This window comes from Dasypus novemcinctus, chromosome 18, assembly GCF_030445035.2.
Source record: "Dasypus novemcinctus isolate mDasNov1 chromosome 18, mDasNov1.1.hap2, whole genome shotgun sequence".
Lineage (NCBI taxonomy): Eukaryota > Metazoa > Chordata > Mammalia > Cingulata > Dasypodidae > Dasypus > Dasypus novemcinctus.
Window position 1 is genome coordinate 51,161,077 of NC_080690.1, and position 26,074 is coordinate 51,187,150.

Genomic DNA, 26,074 nt, shown 5'->3' on the forward strand with positions numbered 1-26,074 from the left:
CCCTCACAGGGTGCACAGTGGGGGAGGGAAGGAAGAGGCCCCAGAAAAGGGCAGCACAGCCAGTGCCGGGAAAGGGGACCAGAACCGGGCAACTAACCTAACACAGGGCTGCCGCCTTCCCACCAAGGGAACTGACGTTCCAGCCAACACCCAAAGGGGCTATTCTCAGGGGATGGTGGAGCATTTCGGGAGCTGGGAGGCAACATGTTCACTAGGAAGCCAGGCCAAGGGTCCCCGTGACAGATGGTGGTGGCTGCACAGGAAGTGGACGGATTTGACAGCATCACAGGGGGGAGAATGGACAAGACCCAAGACGTTAGGCAGACAGCTGAGTCCAGCTTGAGTTTGAGGGGCCAGTGGTTTGGGGATAGAAGCTCACAAAGGCCGTGAAGGGACAATGGCATGCAAGTCATGGGCAGGTCCATCCGAGGGGAGTGTGGGGTGAGAAGAGATGGTGCTGAGGACCCAGCATATAAGGAACAGGCAGAGCCAGGAGAGAGCAGCTGCCAGGCCAGTGGGGAGCAGAGTCGGGGCTGGTTGATCTGGGACAGGCCAGGGAGAACAGTGGGGTCCAGGACGGGTTTCTTGACATGATGGGGGACACCAGAGGAGTCCTTACTACTGGTGGGAAAGTACCTGTTACCTAGTCATCAGGTCTAGATGGCTGCTAGGTCACCAAGGGACAGCAGAGCCTCCTTGGGATGGAGATGACCCCACGCCACTGAAGCCTGCGCTGAGCAGCCAAGGAGGCGCCACACACGCAGCACAGGGTTCCATATATGTCAACCCATTTTAAAAATATTTATTTTTATGTCAAATCTTTTTTTTTTTAAAGATTTTTTGTTTCTCTCCCTTCCCCCCCCCCCATTGTCTGCTCTGTGTCCATTCACTGTGTGTTCTTCTGTGTCTACTTGCATTATTCAGTGGAACTGGGAAACTGCGTCTCTTTTTGTTGCGTCATCTTGCTGCGTCAGCTCTCCGTGTGTGCTGCACGACTCCTGGGCGGGCTGCGCTTTTTTCATGTGGGGCAGCTCTCCTTGCGGGGCGCACCTCTATGTAGCACGGCACTCCTTGTGCACGGCAGCACTGCATGTGGGCCAGCTCACAATGCGGATCAGGAGGCCCTGGGGATCGAACCCTGGACCCTCCATGTGGCAGACAGATGCTCTATCAGATGAGCCATGTCTGCTTTCCTCAAATCTATTTTTGAAGGGTGGAAAGGAGACAAAGAAGGGGTGGCTGGCCTGGCCAGGCCACTTATGTCTGCATGAGGTATGACAAAGACAGGGGTCAGTTTCCTGCAGAACTCAAAAAGGCTCAGGAACTGGAGGCTGCAGGCACCCCCCAAAAAGATAGAAAAGAGGTGGCGACAGGGGTCAACTCTGGCAGGTTCAGTCTGGTGTCTGCTCTGCACCGTGGAGCCAAGCAGCCAGCCCAGGCCTCGCTCCACACCTCCAGCGGGTGACAGAGCTTTATTCTCTGGACAATGGACCCCAGAGCTGCAGGGCCCCACAGAGGTGATGGGAGGCAAAACTGAAAGCACAGCCGCCTTCCCCCACTTGCCCCAGGATGTGGGCCCTGATGGAAGGCTGCCAGGACGTGATCAAAAACCAGACAGATAAGTGCATTATGGAGACTGATGGAGGCAAACAGAAAAGAGCTGAAAGAGGATGTGCTGCAATTCTGACTACCAGGAGTAGGTCAGACTCCACAGGCCAGGGGTGTGCCCCCACTTCACACCAGCTCAGGGCTAATCCTCACACCAGCTACGAGTTTGGGGGTTCCCAGGGCTACTCTCAATTCTGAGCAACTGACTACAAATTCAAGGATCCTCACAAACTCCCTCAGGTAATATAGTTCGGTAGAATTGTTAGCAGAACGCTCTGAGTTCTAGGTTCTTGACTATATTGCATAAAGGAATTTAAGGACATGCCATAGGGTAGGCAAGGAAGTAAAGAGTTTATTGAGAAATGAGAAAAAAGAAAAGTACGCACCAAGACATGCGTAAGGGTGGGCTACAGAGTGGGACATGCGTGTGGGGCCCAGGGTAGGCCCCCCCATATTGAGGGATCCCAGCTATCTGCTGTCCTGATTGTCTGCCTTTCTACATTCCCCTGTCGGCTTTCAGGGAACCAATGGGGAGGCCTTTCTGTTTGGAGTTATCTGGGGCTTCCTTGAGCCTGGGAGTTTCAAGTGGGACCTCGTGACCAGGGTCCTGGAGGGCGGTCATGGCTTTGTTCTCAAGAGCTGCCTTCCCTCAGGGTCTTCCGGATCGGGTCCGTGGCTCTGTGCAGACCTGTTTCCTATACTAACCTGCCTCAGAGTGGCTGAAAGCACTAGATTTAGGATTAGTTTTATTATACCAAAAAAGGATTCAAATAAAGTCATCAAAAGAAGAGACGCACAGGGTGAGGTCTGTGAGCGTCTCCAATGCGAAGCTTCCCTGTCTTCTCCCCAGGGAATCAAGACGCACCTCCCTCCCAGCAAACACCCACGCGGGCCAACCAGAGGAGCTTGCTGGAGCTCGGGCATCCCGCATTCTTACGGGGTTTCACCACAAAGGCCCCTACATGGGGGAACTCTATTCCCAGGCCCCCCACCAGTTCAAAGCCTCACCCTTCTAATCACAGGGCTGGGCTTTCTGGCCCCCAGCTCCACCCTGACTCACCTCCTTAGCAGGGTAGGAATGGATACTCCTATCACAGGTAATTCCAAAGGCTTAGAGGGGGTCTCCCTGGAGCCAGCGGCAAAGGCAAGACAGATTCATTGTTAAAGGAGAGGGGAAAGTGGTTGCCTCTGAGAGGGGATTCCAGGAAAAGGGACATCTTTCATTATATACTTTAAAAAAAAAGATTGATTTATTTATTTCTCTCGCCTCCCCCTCCCCCACCCCGGTTGTCTGTTCTGTGTCTATTTGCTGCGTCTTCTTTGTCCATTTCTCTTGTTGTCAGTGGCATGGGAATCTGTGTTTCATTTTGTTGTGTCATCTTATTGTGTCAGCTCTTTGTGTGTGTGGCACCATTCCTGGGCAAGCTGAACTTTCTTTCGCGCTGGGCAGCTCTCCTTATGGGGCGCACTCCTTGGGTATGGGGCTCCCCTACGCAGGGGACACCTCCGCGTGGTACGGCACTCCTTGTGCGCATCAGCAGTGCACGTGGGCCAGCTCCACATGGGTCAAGGAGGCCCAGGATTTGAACCGCGGACCTCCCATGTGGTAGATGGACGCCCTAACCACTGGGCCAAGTCTGCCGCCCATCATTATATACTTTTAATACTATTTAATTTTTAAAAACTGTAACTATGCATTACTGTGATTTAAAGTTTTTTTTTTAAAGGGTGTACAGGTTACCACATAGTTCTCAGGGCGATTTCCTCCCGCCCTCCCACACCTAGTGCTGAAGGGAAGCTGCTCCCTGATTGATAATAAGCCTCAAACGATCCCACGCTCTGGATCTTGAGGGACAGAGACCCACAAAAGTGCATAATGGCTCCCAGAACCCAAACTGGAGTCCACTGCCAAGGGGGAGCTGACTTAGAATCAAATGGAACAGTAAACAGGGCCAGCCACAAACTTCACAATGAATGGCAACTGGTTTGTTTTGTAGCAGAGCAAAACATAAAAGCAGTTTGTCTTGGGGGAAAAAGTTGAAGCTATTAAAGTAAACAATATTGAGACATTGTCAGCAAATACCAGGTGAATTTGATACACAGTTTCCTCTGCAGTCAGAGAGAAAATCTGAGCCTGAAATCAGAATCAAATGCTTAACAAAAGATTTTTAAGGTTGTAACTTTAATAAGCTATAAAACAGTTTGGCTTCTTGCACAAAAAAGCAAAAAATACACAATTTTTTTTTTAGATGGAGAGAAGGAAAAAGAAAGGAATCTTTTAGTTATGGAAGTATTGTTAGAAAAGTATGAGGAAAAGACTATAAAAAAGGTATTTTACGAAAAGGGAAGGATCCTCAGTTAAGCTACAGTGCAGACATTGGCCTGTTAAATACAGACCTAGTTTCTAACAATATCAAAGACCAATGGATTCAAAATTTGAAAAACTGCAAGTAATTTTCTTTAGTTTTCGATGGGTTGTACAATTTAACATTGACCAATTACTATTTGGGTAAGTTTTGTCTTAAAGGACTTCCCAAATTAAAGAAATGTCCATGTGAAGGTCAGTATAGTGAAAGAGGGAAGGCAGCTTGGGCCCAGCAGACAACATGGCGGGCAGACCACATGGCCATGAGACCCCACCCGGAAACCTCCTGAGGAGAAGGCTGCCGGAAAGATCCCATGCGACCCTGACTACGAGATCCCATCTGGAACTCTTTCTGGGGTCAAGGAGAAGCCCCAGATATCCCCAAACAAGCCTCCTCACTGGGCCCCTAAGGGCTAATGGGTGGGAATTGTAACTCAACCAATCAGAAAAGGAAACAGCTGGGGCCCCTCCCCAAAATTAGGAAAGGGGAGGTTTTAAAAAGCCTGATCTGGGACCCCCACAGGCATGGCTCATCAGGCCACAGTCCATGATGTCTAAGACTGTCTCTTAATAAACTCTACTCTCTTGCCTACCCTACTGTGTCTTAAATTCTTTATGCAACAAATGCCAAGAACCTAGAAGCTCAGAACCCAGAGGCTTCTGCCAACACGTGCTGCCTAAAAATCAAACCTGTGGACAGACATTTTAATCTTTTACATTTGTCAAAGCAGACTTTCAGCTAGTTATGAAAAAATTACTTTCTATTAGAATGAATAGTGCTCTGGATATGCAAGGCAAAATATCCAGCATACTTGGAATTTTAAAACAAGGGGCTGCTGGTATTTCCCTTAATGCTTCATTTCACTATATGGTAATATTGAAAATTTGTGTTCAGGAGCACTCTGAACGTGTCAGGGATAGATTGTTAAAATAATTAAAATTGTTCAGTTTATACGTGCATATACTATGAATCACTGCCAGTTTTCAAAACTGTTGAAAGACATAGAAGACAATGAATTTAATGAGTGGGAGGCAGTAGGGCCCCTGGTCCCCGTTGTTGCTTCCTCCCTTTTCCAGAGCCTCAGCTCCTGGGAAGTCCAGTCCCCTGGCTGCAGAGACCCAGCCCGGCTCCGAGCCATCATCTCCTGGCCTCCACTCCGGGATGCCAAGGTCCTCAGACTCTCCTTGCACTGACCCTCTCCACCCCTCCCACCATTATCTCGGCTGCCTCTGCATCCACCCCTGCTCAGGCCGTGGCCTTTGCCCTCTTCCTTGGGGATGTCCTACTCTTCTAGTTTCCTTGCAGCAGTGAGTCTTCAGGCCCATTGTGACCACTGGGGTATGGGTCCTGCCAGGGTTTCACCACCTGTCCCTGGTCCCTGTCCCTGTCCCCACTCCTGTTTGTGGTTTTTGTTATAGCCACATCCTTGTCCCCCTCTCCCCCTTACTTGTCTGCAAAACCCCATGCTGGGGCAGTGACTTGCTTTCTTGGCCCGTGTTTGGGCAGCTGATGCTGACTAGAGAAGAGCACACAGCTGGGCTGGCATGGGGAGGGCAGGCCTGCGTCCCCGCTGGCCAAGATGACCGCAGCACATCTCCTTGCTGCCTCCCCCATGCCTGTTGGGCAGCTCGCCCTGGTGGGAACCACTGGAGAACACCCTCATCTTTTCACTCAGCCTCCAGTTCCAGTCCAGACCCATCTGCACCTCTGGGACTGCAGCTCAAGCTGCCAGTACCGCCCAAGGTGTCCACTCCTCCCTGGTCGTTCTCTTGCCATCTCCTGCTCTCTGTCCTTTTCATTTTCACTGGCCTATGAACATACATCTCCCTTCTTTAAAAAACATCTCCCTTAACTTCAGGCACCACTGGACACCAACGCTTCTTGAAAGAGCTGCCTCTATTTGCAATTTCTCAGTCCATTTACTTTATCATATACTTTACTGGGATTTTTTTTTTTTAGCCTTTTTATTATGAAAATCTCAATTCATTAAATATACATACAAAAGAGGTCATATGAGACTATGTATGCTTTATAAACAATAAATACCATGCACTGACTGCTCTACTCAAAACAGACCATAGACCTGTTTTCCAACACCATATAAACCCTCGCCAGGACCAAGAAAGAACAGAACTGCCTCCTCAGATCGGAAAGCTGCAGGATGAGGTGGAACAGGAGAACCCCTCCCAGCCTCCAGCCCCTCCTGCTGCTCCCGAGTTTGTGCCTTTGCTAACACCATCCCTCTCGGCTCTTCTCCAGCTACTGAAACCCCTTCCATTCTGCAAGCCCGGGGCCCACCAGGCCCTCCCTGCCATCTCTGTCCCTTCTCGGAGCCTCGTAAGTTTTCTGTGCCTCTCAGCTGCCTTGTCTTTCTCTGCCTTGCTCCACTGCATCTGGACCATGAGCTCATCTGCCCATACCTACAGCGCCACCCAGAGGCTGGGCAGAGACCAAGTGCTGCTCGACCCCATTCCTGCTCCGGGCACAGTGAGGTCCAGGGGAGAAACAGCTTACCAGGCCCACAGGTCATGTGTAACAAACACAAGCATAAATGTAAAAACGTTCACGTCTCCGAAGGGAGTAAAAGGTTTTCATAAAAGGCAGGAAAAAGACAGGGGTGACAGAAGTGGTTCCCAGATTCTGAGGACAGCAGCAGTGTCTCCCCTGACAAGCCACGCCTGGATCACAGGTTCAGAAGCCAAGACTCCCCAGGCAGTCTCCTTTCAGCCTTCATCTGGTATAAATTCCTTTGAAATGACATCAAAGTCATTTCTGGGGCCATCTCCTGGGGAGATGACACAGTCGTAAATCCTGGTGAGTCTACCCCTTGTAAAATGAAATTATACTCGAATTAACTGGTGACCAAGCTTAATAAAATGTAAAATGATATTCTATTTCAACTTCCCATGTGGTAGTCAGAGCGCACAGGAGTAACTTTTATACAATATCAAAGATAAGCAGGGTCCTGTGTGGTCTGACAGCCCAGCGTTCTTCCAGCGTGCCTGGCACGAGCAGTCCCAGATGGATGATGCTCCTGTCAGGCAGTCCCAGAGAAGAGACCTGAGAGGCCGGGACCACCTACCAAGGGGGTGGGAACCACGGGCCCCTGGCAGCCTTCATGGGGGCAGCCCCACAGGGACCCCGGCCAGTGCTCAAAGCCAGGGCTCTCTGGGGAGAGTGCTATGTGGCCTCAGAATAGATTACCTTCTTGGGAGGACAGAGAAAGGCTGGGGGAGAGGGCAGAACAGGTTCTGTACAACTTGCTGGGGCATGTGTGCTGGCACACTGTCTTCTATCAAATGAGAAAACGCCACCCAGAGCGAATGCATAGATACAATGAGTGCAGCTTCAATCGACTGCCTGGCCCAGTCACACTTATTCAGTGAACACACATTTGCGTGGTTTCCAGCAGTGGACTGAAGACAGGACAGCTGACCAGGTCACCTGCTAACCTGAGAAATGGGTCTCATGGGCCTGGTTTCAGTGGCCAGTGTAGCCAGAGGATGGGTACTAGGTTCGAGAAGTTTCATCAGCACATAGCAAAAGTTTAAAAAGATGGCTGTTTTTCTGAACCACTTTATTTCTTCCTGGGTACCAAAACCTGCTGCAGCATGAAAAAGACTGTTGCACTTCCTGTTTCCAGGGGTTTGCCCTCTTCTGGGGAGGGCTGCCCTGAGCTCTCCTGGTGAGACCTTCCAGGCCGAGAGGTCTCTAGCCCAGGGGCTCCTGCAAACTCCGGTGAGCATCTGGAGGAGGCTTTCCGCCCCAGGAACTGAACTTGTAGTTGTCCAGCACATACCCCTGAGGGATGCCATTGAGGCAGGGGTCCTCGAAAGCACCACTGTTGTCCCACGTGCCTGTCCTCTCCAGTGTGGCCTGAAGAAGTTCTCGAATTCTTCGATTTTCCTTGGAGGTAGACTCCCAAACCACTTCAAGCTCACCTTCCATTTCCCTGAAAGAGAGAAGCAAAATGATGGAAATGTTTAAAAAAGACATTTGAAAGATATTTAATAGAGCCTTTATGAATCCTTAAGCAGCAGAACCCAAAGAAAGAATAGTTAACACCAGAGAAGAAAACCCACCGTACTTGGGTTCGGAAGCAAAGACCTCCAAAGTTAAAGGAGGCACTGAGGTTCCACTGGAAATAGAAAAACAAAACAAAACACCGAGACACAGGTGGAAAGCTATTTCTTACCTCTCTTCTCTAAGTCTTGCCTTTTTCCTTTCTTTTGACATCAGTGCACATATTCTCTAGAGAATTAACCTGGGTATATTAGTCAGCCAGATGGGTGCTGATGCAAAATACCAGAAATTGGTTGGTTTTTATAAAGGGTATTTCTTTGGGGTAGGAGCTTACAGATAAAGGTCAATAAGCATAAGTTACTTCCCTCACCAAAGTCTATTTCCACATGTTGGAGTAAGATGGCTGCCAATGTCTGTGAGGGTTCAGGCTTCCTGGGTTCTCGGGCGCAGCTCCTCTGTTTTCTCCACAAGGTGGGCTGTAGACTATCAGGTGAATGGTTCTGTCTCTCTCCCTGGGGCTCCAACTTCAGCATCAATCCCCAACATCAAAACGCCAACATTAAAAGCCTCTAACTCTGGCCTTTGCCATGTCTTTTATCTGTGAGTCCCCACCCACTCTGTTGGGAGAGCTTCTTAATAAATCTTTGTCTATAGTCAATCAGTCTCTGTGTCCCAGTAAGCGCTGTATTTTCTCCAAAAACCCGGGATTGGGATCATGTTGAGACTGATTGACTAGTGAGGAATCTCCCCTCTGCCATGGCCGAACACCCATCCAACATCGGACATCAAATCTTGGCTGGTCCTTCTCCGACTGACAAAAGATGACTGACCGGTCCCGGGTTTGGAATGGCCCCACATCTCCATCAATAAGTCCGAACCGAGGATTATCATCAAGGTTGGAGCTTCTTGTCCGACTCATACACCAGATTGTACAGTCAATAACCCAGGAATACGTAAACGGCGTCTTTCCGCGGCATGAACAACAATATCAACCCATGCGGGACCTGAAACCACAGCCCACTGTATAGGATGGAAGGGAACTTTTCTCCGCCCCTTAACAGCAATAAGTAGCCAGACCGAACCGACACCCCAAATCCCCTCACCCTTCCATCCTGCCCAGTACCTTATACCCCAATACCCAGGGTCCCCTATAAATATATATATATAAACAAGGAGTTAGGAATGTTAGAGGTTTGTAGTAATTAACAAGCTGTACCTCAGTTTCCCCTGATATGCACTGGGGAAAGGCTAACCCCATCCCCCATAAACCTACGCGTCCAAGGGCATGGCAGCTTCCCCACAGGTTAAATAAAGAAACCACAGAGACCCGAGTAAAGGAAAAGGGAAACCTTCCCTACCTGCATATCAGAGAGAGATAAAATTCCTACAGAACAAAGAAACATCTGGTCCTGCAGCATTCCAAGAAACCCTAATTCCCTAACCCACTATCTTCTAGTCTATCAGGAAAAGTTCCACCTCTAAGGGCTTCCCATTGGCCCCTGCACTTCACTCAGATCCTCAATCCTCTCCCACCAACTATCATTCCCTCCTGCCTAAGAAAGTTCTGTATAAATTCAAGTCCCCCACTTCCAGGAGTGGGCTGAAGCCTGTTCTTCAGACCCCCTCCGTTGGGAGAGCTTCTTAATAAATCTTTGTCTATAGTAAAAAAAAAAAAAAAAGGAACTTCATACACCTTTGCAGTCCTTCCCCAGCCTTACATAACCACTAATCTAATTTCATCTCATTAAATTTACTTATATTTACATTTTATATAACTGGAATCATACAATACACAGTGGTATGCATATTAATAAAATGCAAAAACCGCAGTGGCAGCCTTAAGCTGGCCAGAGGCACTGGCATGATGGCTTGGTTGCAGGTGCCCACTGGGCTCTCCTGCATCCCTTCTGCCTGTCGCTGTTGTGGCCACCTGGTCAACACTTGAGGACTTTTTAAAAGTGTTCAGCCACTGATGGGTCCAGACATCCGGGTGAGTTGGGGTGGGGAGTAGGCTTGTAACCAAGGTCACAGAGAAGAGAAGCCCAGACCCTGTGCCAGGAGGGTGAGTGTCTGGAGGCAGCCAAGACTGATGAGAAATGGAAAGAGCAGCACCTCTGCCTGGCACCAACTGGGAAAGCAGGGAGACAAAGGCATCCATGTATGTTCTCACAAAGCCGTGGGGTATGGAGAGAGAAAAGCAGCCTCGGCCGAGGAGAGCAGTCATCATGCAGGGAGGCCAGCTCCTTCACAGGCACTATCAGATGGTTCTGGAAACTGTTAGCAAACTGACTGGCAGGTGCACTGAGCATTCTTATTAGAAGAGGACACTGGGGGAGTAGGTGTAGCTCAGTGGTTGAGCATGGGTTCAATCCCCAGCACCTCCTTAAAAAAAATAAAGAGGACACTGAGGCTCAGGAAGACCAGTGACCTGTTCACTTGTCCAGAGACACTTTTCTTGTGAACTCGTGACAGAGGCATGGGAGCCCAGACTCTCTTTCAAAGTCAGAGCCCCCTAACATCCATGGAGTGTAGCGATATCTCTAGTCCTATTTGCATTTCACTAGTGGCTAACAATGTTGAACATCTTTTCATATGGTTGGACAATTTTCTAATTGGACTGGATATTTTTTTATTGTTGAATTTTGCAAGTTCTTTTTTTTTTTTTTAAGATTTTATTTTATTTTTAGAATTTATTTACCTCCTTCTCCACCTTCCCCCTCCCCAGTTGTCTGCTCTCTGCATCCATTCACTGTGTGTTCTTCTGTGTCTGCTTATATTTTTGTCAGCGGCACGGGGAATATGTATCTCTTTTTGTTGCGTCATCTTGTTGTATCAGCTCTCCATGTTTGCGACGCCACTCATGGGCAGGCTGCACTTTTTTCACGCTGGGTGGCTCTCTTTACGGGGCGTACACCTTGCATGTGGGGCTCCCCTATGCAGGGGACATCCCCGTGTGGCATGGCACTCCTTGCATACATCAGCACTGTGCATTGGCCAGCTCATCACATGGGCCAGGAGGCTCTGGGTTTGAACCCTGCAACTCCCATGCGGTAGGCGGACACTCTATCCTTTGAGCCAAATCTGCTTCCCTTGCAAGTTCTTTATATATTGTAGATACTAGATGTCTGTAGGATATGTGGTTTGCAAATATTTTCTCCCAGTCCATAGCTTATCTTTTCATCATCTTAACAGACTTTTCAGAGCAAAAGTTTTAAATTTTGATAAAGTTTAATATGTCAAATTTTCCTTTTATGGATTGTACTTTTGGTGCCAATCAAAGAACTTTTTGCTAAGCCCTATATCCCAAAGAGTTTCTCCTATGTTTTTTTTTCTTTAATCATTATATTTTATGCATTTGCCTTTTAGATCCTGTAGAAAGTAAAAAGTGCAAACCAAAAATACAATAGTACTGGCATTTACATTTACTCATGCCATTATCCTCACTAGAGACCTTTATTTCTTCATGTGGCTTTGATCTGTTGTCCGTTGTCCTTTCCTTTCAACCTGCACAACTCTCTTTAGCATCTCTTATAGGGCTGGTCTAGTGTGAAGTCTCAGCTTGTGTTTATTTAGGAATGTCTTCATCTCTCCCTCATTTTTGAAAAATAGTTTTACAAGATATAGACTTCTTGGTTGGCAATTTTTTGTTTTCAACACTTTAAATATATCATTGACGGCCATCTTGTTGCCTCCATGGTTTCCAATGAGTAATCAACACTTAATTTTATTGTACAGGACATGCTGCTTCTCTCTTGCAGCTTTCATGATTCTTTATCTTTGACATTCAACACTTTGATTATAACATGTCATGATGTGGGTTCCTTTGAGCTCATCCTGCTTGGAGTTCTTTTAATTTCTTGGATGTGTATATTCATGTATTTTCTTAAATTTGGGAAGTTTTCAGCCCTAATTTCTTTGCTAATAGTTTCTCTTCCCCTTTCTCTTTTCTCCTTCTGGGACTCCCACAATGTGTATAGAGGTACACTTGATGGTGTCCCACAGGTTCCTCTGGCTCTGTTCATTTTCTTCATTCTTTTTTCTTACTGTTCCCTAGACTGGATGATTTCAATTTTATCTTCATGTTCTCTGATTCTTTTCTCTACCAGCTCCAATCTACTGTTGAAGACCTCTAGGGAATTTAATTAATTTATTTTTTACTTTTTAAAATTTATTTTATTTCTCTCCCCTCCCCACCCCACACCGGCTGTCTGTTCTCTGTGCCCATTTGCTGCATTGTCTCTTTGTCCGCTTCTGTTGTTGTCAGCGGCACGGGAGTCTCTTTTTGTTGTGTCATCTTGTGTCAGCTCTCCGTGTGTGCGGCACCATTCCAGGGCAGGCTGCACTTTCTTTCGCGCTAGGCGGCTCTCCCTATGGGGTGCACTCCTTGCGCGTGGGGCTCCCCTACATGGGGGACACCTCTCCGTGGCACAGCATTCCTTGCGCGCATCAGCTCTGTGCATGGGCCAGCTCCACATGGGTCAAGGAGGCCTGGGGTTTGAACCGTGGACCTCCCATGTGGTAGACGGACGCTGTAACCACTGGGCCAAGTCTGCTTCCCAGGTTCATTTTCATAATTTCTAACTCTCTATTGATATTCTCTTTGTATTCATCCATTATTCTCCTGACTTCCTTTAGTTTTTTTTTTTTTTTTAATTCTCTCTCTCTTTTTTTATTCTTTTTTTCCCCTTTAGTTCTTTGTCCATGTTTTCCTTTAGCTCTTTGAGCATATTTAGGATGATACACTTTTTAAAAAGCCTCTTCTGGTATGGTCCCAGTCTAGTCCCTCTCATTGATGGTTTCTAGTGCTTTAATTTTCTCCTTTGTCTGGGCCATTGCATATTGTTTCTTCATACGTTTTGTAACCTTTGGTTGAAACCTGAACATTTTTTATATCTTACTGTGTTATTGCTAGAATTTAGTCATATAGGCATTTGTTCTTTAAGTTCATATTCAGCTAGCATTATTACAGAACTTTTCTTGAATTCTCAGGAGAGTTTTGAAGTTAAGAGATGTCCAAAATTGAGGTGTCAGCAAGGTGATGCTTTCCTCTGCAAAGTCTGTAACATTCTGGTGCTGGATGCTGGGGATCTTTCAGGGTTCCTTGGTTTGTACCCCTGCCTCACACCACATATGATGCCTCCCCTTTCTTCTCCAATGTTTTTTTCTAAAGATTTTATATTTTACAGTTAAGTTCATGATCCATTTTGAGTATAAGGTGTGAGGCTGAGGTTGAGGTTCATTTTTTTCTTTTTGCCTATGGATGTCCAAATAAATGTTTCAGCACTATTTGCTGGAAAAGCAAGCTTTCCTTCATTAAATTGCTTTTGCAACTTTGGATAAATAATTACACTGCATTTTTACTATCAAAATCTCGGCTTGCTTCTTGCTAATTAAAAATCTACAATTTATACATCTCCCTACCTTTCCCTTTAAGAGATTTAGATAATCCTGGTTATCTTAAACAATGTTGGTCATCAGCAAAATTCATTTAATTCAAGTGTCAGTGCACTGTGGCTCTTCTGAAGTCTAAGCTAACTTATTTGGCACTGTATGAATTAAGTTTAACAAAACTGTTTCTTCCATCAGAATACTGCAAAGTTTTGGACATTCTAATCAGCTGGCAGCTCAGGTTTTAGTTTTGATTGAATGCTAAAGTTCTTCTGGGTTTAAAAATATATATATATATCTTTCATAATCATATCAGTCCCTGTTGTATTAATGACAATTATCCATAAAAATAAAAAACTGAATATTTCGCATAAAAAATGAACTGGGAACTGTTTCCTCCTCTCCTATTTTCTGGAAGAGATTGTGTAGAATGTCTAGCAGAATTCTCAAATAAAACTATCTGGACCTTGAGATTTCATTTTTGGGAGTTTTTAAATTACAAATTCAATTTCCTTCATAGCTATAGGACTACCGTCCTATTTCATATTAGGTAAATTCCAAAAGTTTTGTTTTTTAAGGAAATAGTTCATTTCATCTAAGTTGTCAAATTTAGTTGTGTAGAGTTATTTGTAGTATTCCTTATTACCCTTTCGATATCCACAATGTCTGTAGTGATATCCTGTTTCATTATTGCTATGTATTTTTTTGTCATAAAATAATATCCCTCCTTCCTCTGGCAATTTTTTTTGCTTTCAAGTCTACATTATTTGATTAACAGAGCCACTCCAGCTTTCTTCTGATTGTTTACTCCTGCTTTCTTCTGATGAATGGTATATATTTATCCATCCTTTGACTTTCAACCTGCCTGTATCATTATATTTGAAGTGAGGTTCTTGTAAACTGCAATAGTTGGGTCTTTTTTTTAAAAAATGTATTCTGCTAATCTGTCTCTTACTTGGTGTATTTAGACTATTTACGTTTAATGTAATTATTGATATGTTGGGGCTTAAGTCTGCCATTTTGCTTTTTATTTTTTTTTACATTTGTTTTCTTTTCTCTCCCTTCCTGTGGGTTCCTTGAACCATTTTTAGTACTCCACTTTAACTGATCTATTGTGTTTTGAGCTATACATCTTTGTATATAGCCTTTTACTGATTGCTATAGATATTATGTAATATATATACACAACATCACAGTCCTACTGGTGTCATCACTTAGTTTGAGAGAAGTGTAGAAATTTGACTTCCCTTAATGTCCATTTACCTTCCCCTATTTATAATAAACTTGCCTTAAATATTTCTTCTACATAAATTTAGAATCACATCAGACAGTGTTATCATTTTGCTTCAACCAATAAACATAACTTAGGAAACTCAAGATGAGAAGGAAAATGTACTGTGTTTACCCATATTTTTACTCTTTCTGTTGTTCTTCCTTCTTGATGGTCCAAAATTTTTAAAAAATTTCCTTCCTCTTTTTTGTTGTTAAAGAAGAGAACTTCCCTTAGTATTTCATTTTTGTTTCATTTATTTTTTTGACCGTCACAGAAAATTTGTATTACCATAAGCAGAAATCAGAAAACTCTGGAGGCCCTGGATGGCACTGTTGGCAGCAAGTATACTCAGGGAAAGGGGACAGGAGGTGGGAACCCCGTAAATCACATCTGTACAATCTCCCAATCAACAGGTTTGTACAGCTCAGGAGGGCCTTTGCTAGGCTTGAACACCTGTGAATTGCTCTGTAAGCTTGTGTGGCTCAGGGGCCTGGCTGAGCACACGTTCTCCTAGACAAAAGGGACACACAGCCAGAACTGGGGGCTACAACTGCACTGACACCAAAAATATTAAATGCTTCATGAATCTGTCATCCTTGCACAGGGGCCATACTCATCTTCTCTGTATTGTTCTAATTTTAGTATATGTGCTGCTGAAGAGAGCACCCTTAGTCATTCTTTAGGGTACTTGTGTTGGTGACAAGTTTTTCCATCATCTTGATTTCCCTTTGGTTTTTTAAATTTTTTTTATTTCAGGACTCTTGTTTCTTTCTTTTTTTTTTTTTTTTTAAAGATTTATTTATTTATTTATTTCTCTCCCCTCCCCTCCCACCCTGGTTGTCTGTTCTCTGTGTCTATTTGCTGCGTCTTGTTTCTTTGTCCACTTTTGTTGTCAGCAGCACGGGAATCTGTGTTTCTTTTTGTTGCGTCATCTTGTAGCATCAGCTCTCTGTGTGGGTGGCGCCATTCTTAGGCAGGCTGCACTTTCTTTCACGCTGGATGGCTTTCCCTACGGGGCACACTCCCTGCGCGTGGGGCTCCCCTATGCAGGGGACACCCCTGCATGGCACGGCACTCAACTGCACGCATCAGCACTGCACACGGGCCAACTCCACATGGGTCAAGGAGGCCCGGGGTTTGAACCGCGGACCTCACATGTGGTAGACGGACGCCCCAATCAATGGGCCAAGTCCGTTTCCCTCCCTTTGGATTTTGAATAATATCTTCACTGGATATAGGATTCATGGTTGAGAGCTCTTTTCAGTTTTTTCCATTTAACACAAGAAAATTGCTGTGCCATTTTCTTCTTGTCTCCATGGTTTCTGATGAGAAATCTGTACTCGTTAGGATTGTTTTCCCCTCCAAGTAAAGTGTACTTTCATTCTCACTGCTTTCAAGATAATTCATTTGCCTTTAGCTTTAAAAAGTTGGACTTTGATGTTTGTTAGTGTAAATTTCTTTGTGTTTATCCCGGTTGGGGTGCACTCAGTTTCTTGAATCTGTAGGTTTATAACTTCCGTCAAATTTGGGAAGTTTTCAACTATGATTTCTTCAAGTACATTATCAGTCCCACCCTTTTTCTCTTCTCTTTTCTGGGGCTCTGAAAACATGAATGTTAGATTTTTTTTGTGTGTGTGTAGTCTCCTGAAGCTCGGTTCATTTAAAATTTTTTTAGTCTCCTTTTCTCAATATTGTTCATGTCAGGTAATATTAATTATCTTCAAGATCATTGATTCTTTCCTGTGTTCCTTCCATTCTGCTATTGAGCCCATCCAGTACGTTTTTTTAATCTTTTCTTCTGTATTTTTAAGTTACAATATTTCCATATGTTCTTCTTTAATAAAAAAAAAGATTTTTATTTATTAATCCCCCCCTCCCATTGTTTGTGCTCACTGTCTGCTTCCTCTGTGTGTGTTCACTGTGTGCTATGTTTGCTCGTCTTCTTTTTAGGAGGCACCAGGAACCAAACCCAGGCCTTCCCATGTGGGACGGAGGCCCCTAATTGTTGAGCCACCTCCAAGCCCTGCTTTTTGCATCTCTCATTGTGTTTCCTCATTGTGTCTCACTGTTGTGTCTTCTTTTTGCGTCAGCTCACCACATGAGCCTGTTGTGTCAGCTCACTGTCTTGCTTGCCTTCTTTAGAAGGCACCAGAAACTGAACCCAGGACCGCCCATATGTGGTAGCCAAGTGCCCAACTGCTTGAGCCACATACACTTCCCATTTGTTCTTCTTTATAGCTTCTATTTATTTGTTGAGATTATTTCTTTTCTGAGGCTTTCTAATTTTTCATTTATTTCAAGAGTGCTCATAATGCTCTTTATAAAAGAAAACTTTTAATTTTGAAATACTTTCAAATTTACAAGATAGTTACCAAAAAAATAAAAATCCCTATACATACATCAAAGCCCCAAAAGAGATACAGAATTTGAGAGAACTAGATGTGCACAAATTTCCAAAATAAAATTAATGAGTTGAAAGACAGTATGGTCAAAGTGATAAATGACACCAAGAAGACACTGAGCGAGTACAAAGAATTTGAAATTCTGAACAGAAAAGTAACAGAGCTTATGGGAATGAAAGACACAATAGGTGAGATCAAAAACATATTTGAGGCATACAACAGCAGACTCAAAATGACAGAAGAAAGAATAAATGATACCAAAGACAGAACAGCTAAAACTGAAGAGAGAAGAGAATGGAAAAAATTGAGTAGGGGCTCAGAGAGTTGAATCACAACACAAAATGCAAAAACATACATGTCATGGGAGTTCCAGAAGGAGAAGAGAAGGAAAAAGGGGCAGAATATTTGAGGAAAGAATATTTCCTCAAAGAATATTTGAGGAAAGAATAGCTGAAAATTCCCCAACTCTCATGAAAGAAATGAACTTACATGTCCAAGAAGCACACCATACCCCAATCAGAATAAATATGAATAGACCTACTCCAAGACACATACTACTCAGAATGTCAAATATCAAAGATAAAGAGAAAATTCTCGGAGCAGCAAGGGAGAAACAAAGCATCATGTACAAGGGCGGTCCAGTAAGACTTACTGCAGGTTTCTTTTCAGAAACCATGGAGGCAAGAAGACAGTGGTATGATACAATTAGGATACTGAAAGGAAAACTGCCAGCCGAGAATTCTTTATCCAGCAAAATTGTCCTTCAAAGATGAAGTGAGCATAAAATATTCACAATCAAACAGAAACTAAGAGAGTTTAAAAAAAAAAAATCAAATCAAAGCTACAATGAGATATCATTTCACACCTATCAGAAGAGCAACTATTAAAAAGACAGAGGGAAGTGGACTTGGCCCAATGGATAGGGCGTCTGCCTACTACATGGGAGGTCTGCAGTTCAAACCCTGGGCCTCCTTGACCTGTGTGGAGCTGGCCCACGTGCAGTGCTGATGTGCGCAAGGAGTGCCGTGCCACGCAGGGATGTCCCCTGTGTAGGGGAGCCCCACGTGCAAGGAATGCGCCCCGAAAGGAGAGCTGCCCAGTGCAAAAGAAAGTGCAGCCTGCCCAAGAATGGTGCTGCCCACACGGAGAGCTGATACAACAAGATGGCACAACAAAAAGAAACACAGATTCCCGGTGCTGCTGATAAGGATAGAAGTGGTCACAGAGAATGGACACAGAGACAGACAACTGGGGGGATGGGGAGAGGGAAGGGGAGAGAAATAAATAAAAAATAAATCTTTAAAAAAATAAAAATAAAAAAAACTGAGTGACTCTCAGGTAGTGAGATGGGGGGAGTGTCAAAAAACAACAACAGAGAACCACAACAAGAGTTGGAGAGGATGTGGAGAGATAGGAACACTTATTCACTGTTGGTGGGAATGCAGAATGGTACAGCCACTATAGAGGACTGTCCGGCAGTTCCTTAAGAAGTTGAATATAGACTTACCACGTGACCCTGTAATACCACTACTGAGAGCAGTGACACAAATAGACATCTGCACACCAATGTTCAGAGTGACATTATTTATGATTGCCAAAAGTTTGAAACAACCCAAGTGTCTATCAACAGTTAAATGGATAAACAAACGGTGGTCTATTCATACAATGGAATACTATGCAGCTGTAAGAAGAAATGAAGTTGTAAAGCAAATGACAACATGGATGAACCTGGAAGACATTATGTTGAGTGAAGCAAGCCAGATACAAAAGGACAAATACTGTATGATTGCACTATTATGAACCTAATATATTGTGTAATATATTACATGAGCAAAAAAAAATTTACAGATATCCAGTAAATTTAACTGAAAAATGTGTTTTTATTCAACTGTATTTTCTTTTTAGTTTTTAATTGTTTACATTTTTAATTATTAAATATACAAAATAAAGTTTAAAAAATCCCTATACAGAGAACCCAAAAAAATCCTTATACCCCAAACATCCAGATCCACCAGTTTTAACATTGTGCCACATATTCCGTAACATTCTTTCTATGTATGTATGTATGTATGTATGTATGTATGTGGCTATCTATTTTCTGAAGATATGAGAGCAGGTTGCACACATCACAATCCTTGAACACATAATACTTAAAATGCACATTTCCTATGAACAAGGCTATCACTTATGAAATCACAAGTGAAAGAAATTTAACATGGATATAAAGTTTATGTTCTATATTCACATTTTCCCCATGTCTCAATAATGTCCTTTTGAGCCTTTTTTCCTCCATTTCTTAGCTCCCATCCAGTATCATATATTGCATTTAATTGTCATTACCTCTCTTTTTTTAAATTGTGGAAACATATATACAACATAAAGTTTCCTTCCCCAACCCCTCCCAAGCATACCATTCAATGGATTAATCACATTTACTCTTCCCTAAGGTTTTAGTGTAGATGGGCTATGTGTTAAAGCTCTTCTTCAATGCTTGGTCCAGTCAACACTGGATCTTTAGTGCAGTCTGTGTTAAACAGATTTGCACAGATCCTTCTGTTCCTGCCCCTTGTCCTGTGCATATGTAGTAACTTTTAAGATTACCAGTTCCTCCTCGGGTCCCAAGCTGTTCTCTTTGTTTTAGTACAAATGCACCTCCCCAGTGGCTAAGATTTGCTCAACTTTCTCCCATGCTCTGGGCCACATTTTCACTCCAGCTTTCAGCCCTGGGCCCACCCTGCCTTAGAGCAGTTCAGTTTCCCCTTTTCATGTAGATTTTCTGCCTCCATTAACTTCTAAATTATTAGATCCAGACCCACAGAGACAGATGGAGTCAGTGTTTAAGAATACCTGATATTTTCATTCAGGTGCACCAGCAATTAAGGGCCAGGTTGTGAGTATGCACAGCTTGCTGACAGTTCTGCCAGGTGCCACTCTAATTTCCAGGGGACTGTTCTGTATGTACATGTATGCCAACCACTAGAGCCTCACCTTGGGACTATGTGATCTTGGGTCCCCTGTGGCCAGCAATCACAGCAAGAGGTGCTCGGGCTGGAGCACTGCCTCTGTGTCTTCTTAAGTCATACAGGACTAAGTGTGGGAGAGCAATCCAGACTGGCAAATCCATGGCACTCTCTTATCTTTTTGGTGTGGTTTTTTTTTTTTTGGTGGTGTTTTTTTCCTTTGATTCAGTGTCTGTGGAATCTTCCACCAGTCTCTATCCTCTTCCAGATCCCAATGAGTTGCACCTCCCCTTTTATTTAGTTGTTTCTGATGGGAAATATTCCTGGGGATGTCTTACACAGTCATCTTGATAACCTCATCTCCCATAACTGCTCTTTTGTATGTTAACTTTAATTTAGATGCCATTCTCTGACACTACTCCAGCAGCCAAAGGGGGCACTGACTTGCTACTGCCAGGATGAACCTTAAAGACATTAATCTGAGTGAAATAAGCCAGTCACAAAAGGACAAATATTGTATGATTTCACTTAGAGAAATATCTAAAGTAAGCAAATTCATAGAGACACAAAGATCAGAGGTGACCAATAGCTGGAGGAAGGGGAATGAGGTTTCTGTTTTGGAGTGATGAAAACGTTTTGGTAATGGATGGTGATGATGAGAACACATTGTGAATGTAATTAATACCACTATTTGTACCCTTAAAAATGGTTAAAGTGGTGAATTTTACTTTTAAATTAAATATATACATATATATGTATATATATTACCACAATAAAACTTGAAAACAAGAAAACTAATATCTTGAGAAGATATTCTGCCCATAATCTTATGAATAGGACCTTACAAAAAAAGAATGATCAGAGATTAAAAAGAAGTTCTCAGACAATAACCAGCAAGATGGAGGCAGAGTAAGGAGCTCCGAGAGTCAGCTCGTGCTACAGGGCAGTTAGTAATCACCCAAAGCTATTCTGTTTCAGGGCTCAGGAGACCAGAAGAGCATCCTGGAACATTCTTGAAAGAATGGAAGGAGGAGACTGCCCATCCACAGAGAAGGTCCATAAATTGAGCATCCCTCACCCCAGAGGCCAATGCCCATCCTCCACTGGAGGCAGAAGCTGCCTCAGGAGCTATTTCGTGGCTGGAATTGGAAGCTCCACTTCCCAAAAAAGGGGAAGGAAGAGGCAGTTGGGCACCAACTTCAGCTATTGATTAGTAAATTCAGCAGGCTAAAGAATAATCCTAAAAGCAGCTAAAGTTTGAACCCATCCAAGTAGGAAAGCAGTCGGAAGCTGCCATTTTGACTCTGCCCCCAGCATGAGGGGAAGCTGGGCAGACTGAAAATCTCAGTGATGGAAGAGACCAGCTTCTTCCACCCAGATCGAACTCAGGCCTAGCCTAGGCTTCAGCCCCACCTCTGGCAAAGAGGAAGCTGGCGAGACCTGCACCAGCCTGTCTGGGTAACTGCAGGTACATTCAGCAGGCACACAGTGAATAGTTGGAAGTCTACCAGGCCAACTGCAGTTATTTTGGACCCGCAAAGCACAGACTGCTGTCCACACCTGCATCTCCATCCCCACCCCAGGTAGGGGAGAAAGGGATGTGAACCTTCATCAGTGCAGTAGTGCAGGCCTGCATGACTTGGATTATTGCACACAGCTGTAGCTCTGTCCCTACCCCTGGCAAAGGAGAAAGTTGGGAGAAGCTTCAGTGGTCCCTGGGACAATGCAGCAGCTTGATCCTCCACAGCTTACAGCACCAACTACATCCTCAGCTCCTTCTACACAACCAGCAAAGGAGAAAGGGCAAGAAAGCCCTAAACTAAAGAGAGAAACTTCACCCAGAATAAATACATCTAGTAAGCCAAATGCCAAGACACTAACAAAAAATTACAATCCATACCAAGAAACAGGAAGAAATGGTCCAGTTAAAGGATGACATAAAGGAGTTGAGACAACTAATCATAGATGCTCAAACAAATCTCCTTAATAAATTCAATGAGATGGCTAACAGCTGGTTTATAAGTGGGAATGTGGCTGAAAAGGGTAGTCTAGGGATGTAAACGTCAACTGAAAGAAAGCTAGAGAATAATCTAGGGACTGAATAACACAGTAAACCCTGAGCTGGATGAGAACTGTGGTTGATGTAACAGATGCAAGAGTATCCTTTATGAACTAGAACAGATGTACATCACTATTGCAGGGTGATGGGAATATGGAGAAGCAAGGGAAAAATACAACTGGAGTAACCTATGGACTGTGGGGTTAACTGCAATACTGTAATATTTGTGCATCTATGCTGAAGATGTACTGTGTTGATAATGCGGGAGTATGGAAAAAGTGTGCCAAATGTACACTTTGGACCATGGTTAGTGGTAATTATCTGATGATATTATCTCATTATCTGTAACAAATGTTTCACCGGCGAGGTAGGTTGATGGAGGGGTATTGTATGAGAATTCTGCACATGTGCATGATTGTTCTGTAAGTTCACAATTTCCATAATAAAAATATATTTTAAAAATTAATAGGGTGGATTGGGCAAAAAATACACCAAATATAAGATATGGACTATGGTTAATAGTAAGATTTTTTTTTTTTAAGATTTATTTATTTATTTATTTCTCTCCCCTTCCCGCCCTGCCCCAGCTGTCTGTTCTCTGTGTCTATTCGCTGTGTGTTCGTCTTTGTCCGCTTCTGTTGTCAGCGGCACCGGGAATATGCGTTTCTTTTTGTTGCGTCGTCTTGTTGTGTCAGCTCTCCATGTGTGCGGTGCCATTCCTGGGCAGGCTGCACTTTCTTTCGCGCTAGGCAGCTCTCCTTACGGGGTGCACTCCTTGCGCGTGGGGCTCCCCTACGCGGGGTCACCCCTGCGTGGCAGGGCACTCCTTGCGCGCATCAGCACTGCGCGTGGGCCAGCTGCACACGGGTCAAGGAGGCCCGGGGTTTGAACTGCGGACCTCCCATGTAGTAGATGGACTCCCTATCCATTGGGCCAAGTCTGCTTCCCAATAGTAAGATTTTGATTATATTCTTTCATAATTTGTAACAAATGTCTCACAATTTGATGTATGGGACCCTTGTACAATGTTATGTGTATTTACTTTGTCAAGTTCACAATTTTTACTGTACACTTATTGTTTATATATGTTCATGTATAAACGATGTAATAATAATAATAGGGTGGGTTGGGAGAAAAATACACCAAATGAAAAACAATTTGATTAGTAGTAATATTTTAAGGATGTTCTTTCATCATTAGTTATAAATGTTTCACAACAATGCAAGGTATTGGTGGTAGTGTGAGGTATGAGAGCCCTGTATGATGTTATTCATGTTTGTTTTGTATGTTCACAACTATTACTATACACTTTTATATATATATTTATGTCTGAGTGATATACGTCAATAAATTAAAAAAGGAAAAATCACAGAACAAAGTTCTCAGAAATTAAAAAATAACAAAAGTAAAAATAGAAAATTAACAAAATATTCAAGAAAATTAAGTAAAATTTTTAACAAGCCAGGGTTCAAATAGGAATTTTAAAAAGAGAGAAGAAAGAAAACAAGGAGCAAGTGAAAATTAAGACCAATATCAAATCCAGATAAAACTATAATGTAAAATAAAAAATAACCAGTCAACAAAACGGGCCTAGAGAGTTCGACTAGAAAAGTCTACCGCTCAGAAAACAAACAGAAGGCACAGGCCTGCACGGGGGCTGGCCCACCATACCTTTTCTGCTGCAGGGCTTCCTCCAGGACTTCCTGCTTGTCCTGCAGCATCCGATGGAGGTGCCTCATCTCCTGCTGGTACTGGGCTGTCTTGCCAGCAAAGTCCTCCTGCTGCTCTGTAAGACGGTGACTGATGTCCCCCAGCTTCAGCGCCGCCTGCTTCTTGTAGCCCTGGGGGAGGAGGAGGGGCCAAGTGAGCAAGGGGGTGTTGACTGTGACCCGAGGGGCAGCGCCTCCTGGAAGCCTCCCTCAGCCACTTCTTGGGCCACTTCAGAGCCACCAAGTTGAGCAGACTGTAAAGGAGTCTGATCCAGAAGGGCAATTCTGGATCACAAAAGTTATAAAAAGTGATAAACGAATGTTAAGTACAATAAAATCAAATTGCTACATTGTATAGTTTTTTTTTTCCCACTACAAACAAAATAAAAACATAAAATACCACCATCACAGAATAAATGGGATGTTCTAGCAAACGCATTTACTTTTGCATTTCTTCCCCAGGATAAATTTTATCCCTTGGTCATCTGGTAACTTAAGAAGTAATGCAGACACTTTAACTTCCCAGGGAAGCCTCAGATAAGGACCCCATGAAGTCTGTTGTTTTCTACAGTCAAACAAATGACTAAGTAAAAGTTGAACTCATTTATTTTCCTGTTCTCATTTTTATTGATATAGGTATTTAAGGTTATAAATTTTCCTCTGAGCATTTTGAGTTTTTAGTCTTAGTTTGTTAATCTATCCTTTATTGTCTCATCTGCACAGATTTAAAAAGACTGGCTCAAGTCTGTTTTCTTTGGTCTTTTACAGTTGTAATTCTTCTACTATCTAAGAAGACATCTTTTAGTAACGTTCATTTTAGGCCTTTATATTACATGTCCCTAGTCCCTTCTTTTTAGATAGTATGGTGGTTTGAAGCTTTATGTACCCCATATAAACATGTTCTTAAATTTAATCCATTCCTGTGGGTATGGGCCCATTTTCAGCAGGACCCTTTGACAAGGTTATTTCAGCTAAGGTGTGACTCAGTGCAGTCAGGATGGGTCTTTGTCCTATTACTGGAGTCCTTTATAAGAAGAATGAAATTAGAAAGAAAGAAAGAGCTTCTTCGAGAAAACACCAAATGGCGATAACGCCAGTGCTGCTGGAGGCCCCGGGGGGCCCACGGGCCCTGGGTTGGGGGGCCACCGTGGCTTCTGTGGAGGCTTTGGCAGCGGGGTCTGCGGCCGATGTCGCGGCCGTGGAGCTCGCGGAGGCAAGGCCGAGGACAAGGAGTGGCTCCCTGTCACCATGCTGGGCCGCTTGGTTAAAGACACGAAGATCAAGTTCCTGGAGGAGATCTATCTTTTTTCCCTGCCCATCAAGGAGTCTGAGATCATGGATTTTTTCCTGGGGACGTCCCTCAAGGATGAGGTTCTGAAAATCATGCCCGTGTAGAAGCAGACCCGCACTAGCCAGCAGACCAGGTTCAAGACCTTTGTTGCTATTGGGGACTACAATGGCCATGTGGGCCTGGGCGTGAAATGCTCCAAGGAAGTAGCCACTGCCATCCGCAGGGCCATTATTCTGGCCAAGCTGTCCATCGTCCCTGTGAAGTGGGGCTACTGGGGGAACAAGATTGGCAAGCTGTGGCTCATCCCTGCCCCCAGGGGCACTGGCATCGTCTCAGCCCCTTGTACCCAAGAAGCTGCTGCTGATGGCCGGGATCGACGACTGCTACACTTCGGCCAGGGGCTGCACAGCCACCCTGAGCAACTTTGCCAAGGCCACCTTCGACGCCATCTCCAAGACCTACAGCTATCCCACCCCCGACCTCTGGAGGGTGACTGTGTTCACCACGTCTCCCCACCAGGAGTTCACCGAACATCTCGTGAAGACGCATACCAGGGTCTCTGTGCAGAGGACCTAGGCCCCCACTGTGGCCACCACCTAGTTTCTGAGAAAAACAGGAGAGAGAGAGGGGAAGGGAGAGGGAGGAGGGGGAGGGGGAAGGGGAGGGGGAGGGAGGCACACACAGGAAGCAAAAAGCGAACATCAATGGAACCCAGAAGAGAAGGGAGAGACCAGGAGATGGCATCATGTGCCTCACCATGTGACAAGCCAAGGACCAAAGACTGCCGCAGTCAGGCCCAGAACACCACAGTCTTCAGGAAGAAAGCGTCACCTTGATGACAACCTTGATTTGGACTTTTTTTCCCAGCCTCAAAATGTGAGCAGATAAATTCCCATTGTTTAATCGGACTCATTTCATGGTATCAGCTTGAGCAGCCAAGGAAACTAAAACAGACAGTATCCATTGGTTACCTACCAAAAGTAACAAGTTACCTC

General features: G+C 44.3%; 1 protein-coding gene, 1 non-coding gene and 1 pseudogene across 3 annotated transcripts in view; 1 reads left to right on the forward strand and 2 right to left on the reverse strand.

Annotated features, from left to right (window-relative positions):
* Positions 1–3,773: 3,773 nt before the first annotated feature.
* Positions 3,774–26,074, reverse strand: part of CEP89 (centrosomal protein 89) — a 129,683-nt gene continuing 107,382 nt past the window's right edge. For both annotated transcript variants that reach the window (XM_004475109.3, XM_004475112.4), the window contains exons 18-19: positions 23,751–23,920; positions 3,774–7,926 (exon numbers count right to left, since the gene is read on the reverse strand). In XM_004475109.3, the coding sequence (XP_004475166.1) occupies positions 7,686–7,926; positions 23,751–23,920 (411 nt within the window). In that variant the 3' untranslated portion in view covers positions 3,774–7,685. The remainder of the gene's footprint in view (positions 7,927–23,750; positions 23,921–26,074) is intronic.
* Positions 15,222–15,324, reverse strand: LOC111759579 (U6 spliceosomal RNA). Its single transcript, XR_002793517.1, has one exon. It is a non-coding gene; the product is annotated as a U6 spliceosomal RNA (small nuclear RNA).
* Positions 24,717–25,679, forward strand: LOC139436912 (small ribosomal subunit protein uS5 pseudogene; annotated as a pseudogene).